At 31.7% G+C, this 4,076-nt stretch overlaps 1 protein-coding gene across 2 annotated transcripts; it reads left to right on the forward strand.

Moving 5' to 3' along the window:
• Positions 1–624: 624 nt before the first annotated feature.
• Positions 625–3,566, forward strand: LOC137823849 (transcription initiation factor TFIID subunit 10). Of its 2 annotated transcripts, none has more exons than XM_068629139.1 (7): positions 625–736; positions 830–958; positions 1,030–1,094; positions 1,315–1,377; positions 2,295–2,352; positions 2,433–2,483; positions 3,198–3,566. In XM_068629139.1, exons 2-7 carry the CDS (start codon positions 866–868, stop codon positions 3,276–3,278), a joined length of 411 nt encoding a protein of 136 aa, XP_068485240.1. In that variant the 5' UTR covers positions 625–736; positions 830–865; the 3' UTR covers positions 3,279–3,566. The 2 variants fall into 2 exon arrangements, with proteins under 2 accessions (XP_068485240.1, XP_068485242.1); XM_068629141.1 differs by having other exon boundaries at positions 631–726.
• Positions 3,567–4,076: the final 510 nt, after the last annotated feature.

Raw genomic sequence — 4,076 nt, forward strand, 5'->3', positions numbered from 1 at the left:
ATATTTTCAGAACATACTATATATTTTATAAATTTCATATTTACCTGGAAATTAAAAAAAAATGTGTTATGGAAAGGATGTTCTTAAATGATTTTTTTGTCTTCGAGATATGGAAACACACTTTACCCATAGAATCCCTACTGGAAACACTTTTTGTTTACGGATCCCTTATTCTGGAATCATCCAAAATTATCAAGAATAATTATAGTATTGCAAATAATAAGGGTGCATAAAGAAAATTGATAAGAGCGATCGTGTGTAGAAACGTTTAGGTCCTCTTGTAAGAGATTTCAAATAACGATTAGACTTTGGACAAAGAAAACCTTTAGGTGGCTTCCGATTATACCAAGAACAATGATAGAGAATTGAGAAAAGGAAACAAAGTGCATATACTATTCATATCTCAAATAATAGTTCAATACTCTATTTATATAGTACTAAAGATTGTAAAATCCTAACTAATTAAATAAATGATAAAATCCTAATAAAATTTTAACTAATTAAATAAATGATAAAATCCTAACTAATTAAATCTTTAACAACCAAACAATTAGGAGGAAATACCCAAACTCAGGATAAGCACGTCGTTTTTTCTATAAAAGAATAAAGGGGTGCATATATAACAAAAGAGTGGTGTATTGGGTTTTTTGTTTCGTGAAATAAAACGTGGGCTTTGTTTTGTAGATATAGGAAGAGAGAGAAAGGGAGGAGCAGAAGAAGAACTGTGTGAGTTGAGGTTTGAATTGAGAAGCGCTTCATTCTGTGTTTGTTTGATGCATGAGTGTTAATTTATTGAACTCAATAACGTTGATTCTTATGAATTATGAAGCTTTTTTGAGTAGCGATTGATCGCTAAGATAAAAGGATGAATCAGAATCCGCAATCGAGCGAAGGAAGAGGCGATGATGACGCTGCTCTCTCTGATTTCCTCGCTTCCTTAATGGATTACACTCCCACTGTAACTTTCTTTCATCTCTGTTCTTCCAATTTCCCACTTTGCACAATTTAATCACTGCCCTTTTTGTTTAGATACCTGATGAATTGGTGGAGCATTACTTGGCCAAGAGCGGTTTTCAGTGCCCTGATGTTCGATTGTGGGTTCCTCCTCTTATCTCCATTCACTCTCAATTTTTCTTTATGCTCTATCCCACAGAATAAGGGTTCATGGAATTCGATTTAGGCAAAGTTTTTTTTTTTTTGTTAGGAAACACGTTATTGAAACATCTTGTATTTATTTTTAATCCATTCTTAGACCTTGCGTTTCTTCTTCGTATACTGTGAGCTTGACTGGAAACACTTATCATTTTTTTTCAGGACTAGATTGGTTGCTGTTGCCACTCAAAAGTTTGTTGCTGAAGTTGCAGGAGATGCACTTCAGTATGTTCGTTTTACTTGTGTTTTTGGTTGAATCTTTGCCTTCTAGCTTTTATTTTATTTATTTTTAACCTTGAATTACTGCATCACGACTACCTATTCATGTGTTAGTTTAATTTAGACATATTCTTCTGTTGAAGTTTATTTCTGGTTTCCTAAAAGTATTGAACTTTTTGCGAAAGTTAGTCCATGCGTGTGAGAGGAGTTGAGGAGTGTCTGAACACCTGTTTCTTTAATGAGTGTGTCTGAGGTATTATATAGGAAATGCATATACACATGCATGAATGGAATTCTTTGCACTTTGCACTTAATTTTTTTGTGATTTTATCTCTCCTTATGGTGTGTCCGTGTCAGTATGTAGAAACTACAATGAGAGGACAAATATGAATCAAAAAGCTTAATATTAAGGTTGTTGAGAAAATTTTACCCCCCCTAGACGTAGCTTGTACTAACTTTTGGTATGATTCATCTAGGAAGTACAGTACTTTCATTGTAAATAATCTACATTCTTTTTTAGACTCATCATTATAAGTAAAGTTGAATAGATGATATAAAAATATTACTTATTATCAACTTAGATCCTTTATCGTGTTGCTTATATTTTATTGCATTTGATTTCGTGTTACTCTCTACTCACATATTTATGCAGAGTCCTAGTGTCCTATATTTTAGACCAAAGTGCAATGTCTTCATAGGATATAACTGGCCAACTTTTTTTGAATACCTTTTTTGTCCGTGTTATTGATTTTCTTAGTTTTACCAATATAGAATCCCACAAATTTCTCCTTTTTTCATCCACGAGTGCATTGCTACTTCGTTTTTGGCTAATTTATAAGTGTATGGTTATTAGTCATTAAGCTGCCTTGTCTTTCTTTTATGTGTGTGTACTGGGTGATGAGTTGATTACATGTTAACTGTAGGCACTGCAAAGCAAGACAAGCAACGATTCCAAAAGACAAAAGGGACAAGCAGCAAAAGGTTTTGACAGCTAATAACTGTTTTTCTCTATACAATTCATTATGTGTATGTGTATGCTTACATTTCATCATTTATAACAGGATAAACGTTTAGTTTTGACAATGGAAGACCTATCAAAAGCATTGCGTGAGGTAAGAATAGTTTGTTATTTCTCCTCGTTGTAGGGTCATTGCAATCCATTATTGTATTATGGATGTTTACTCTCACTGTGTAATATCCACACCTGACTATAAATATGAATAATTCACTCTCTTCCACACAGGTCTGTGATAGCTCATCACTCATCTTTTAAACCTTTTCTTTGTTGGCTTATCTAGATCTTTCGTTGCTCTGTTGTATGTTTATAGAAGATGGTGATTTTGTCTAATATTCAATAGTGCGCAGAAGGTCTTAACCCAATTATGACAATTTAAACATCTTCTGAGAGAAGATAATTGGGATTAGAATAGTAGTGTCATCTCCACTGCTTTGAACACCGTCATTGCCTATTACATATTTCACTACTTTCATTTTCTTATCTTTAATTGGTTTGAATCCGTTCAATGGTTTTTAATTCCATGCTTCCTGCCCTGTCTGACCAGCTGGTCTAGTTTCATCATTTTTTTAATTTTTGTGGGGTTTCTTCAGTCAGTCTCAGACACATTGTGAGCCACAAGAGACACAAACTGTAACTAATCGTTCCATCCCATGACGGTGGTGTAGTCATGTTTTTAGCTTTTTCTTTGATCAATATTATGTGTTTTATTGAGATGTATGCTTAGAAGATAATATACCGTTCATTTTGGCTAATTTTGCTATGTTAATATTCTTTTACATTGAATCCACTCATTATCTTTTATGAACAGTATGGCGTGAATTTGAGGCATCAAGAATATTTTGCCGATAGCCCTTCTACTGGAATGGATCCTGCTACTCGAGAAGAATGAGTATTGTCTTGCTTATTTGTGTGTTCAGGCTTCTAAAGTTTCATGTGTAGTAATTATTTATCTATACACCAAAGCTGAATTGAGTATATTCTATTTATATATATGTTTGCTAGTTCTCTATCTCTAGTTTTATGTTCTGTATACTGAAGTCATAGCACAATGTGTCCATCTTATGTAGTTGGATACACGTTATTTTGCTGGCTTGAATTTGTGTTTAATTCCATGTTTTTAACTAGTTTTCAAATATGTTTTGTTGGAATGACATAGCTAATGGAACAATTTTCATGATATGATGTTCAAGCTATAGCAACTTCTCCCCTTGATTCTGTATGACTTCTTAAAATCGTGTAAATGTGACACATTTTTTGTCATGTTAAAGTGAAGTCATATCAAAGTTACATGATTCTAGTGTTAAGAACAAAGTTATGTTAACCTATCATGATCTTGCTTAGTCAATTTTTTTGTTAAGTAAAGTTGTTTTTAAGTTGTATGATTTTAGTGTAATATGTTTGAACTGAAGTTATGTCACCTTAACAATATTTTTGTATAATCAATTTTGAACTGAATTTGTAAGTAATTTTTTACTTCATACGAGTATTAAACCATAAATATTAATATATATGATATTATTTTATGTAAATATTAATATTTCATTAATTATTTTAGTATTGTTTAAAATAATTAAAAATAATATTAATATATAATATTACTTTATGTAAATAATAATATTTAAATAATTATTTTAGTATTGTTTAAATTAATTAAAATTGTGTATTCATGGTCGGTCAGCAATGTAAT

This window comes from Phaseolus vulgaris, chromosome 8 (genome assembly GCF_000499845.2).
Source record: "Phaseolus vulgaris cultivar G19833 chromosome 8, P. vulgaris v2.0, whole genome shotgun sequence".
NCBI classification, from domain to species: domain Eukaryota; kingdom Viridiplantae; phylum Streptophyta; class Magnoliopsida; order Fabales; family Fabaceae; genus Phaseolus; species Phaseolus vulgaris.

Excerpts from the sequence above, each read along its gene's own strand:
- LOC137823849 (XM_068629139.1), top strand. The coding sequence starts at position 866 with ATGAATCAGAATCCGCAATCGAGCGAAGGAAGAGGCGATGATGACGCT. Across the intron at positions 2,353-2,432 it reads AAAGGGACAAGCAGCAAAAG|GATAAACGTTTAGTTTTGAC; the intron begins GTTTTGACAGCT and ends CATTTATAACAG. Across the intron at positions 2,484-3,197 it reads TATCAAAAGCATTGCGTGAG|TATGGCGTGAATTTGAGGCA; the intron begins GTAAGAATAGTT and ends TTTTATGAACAG.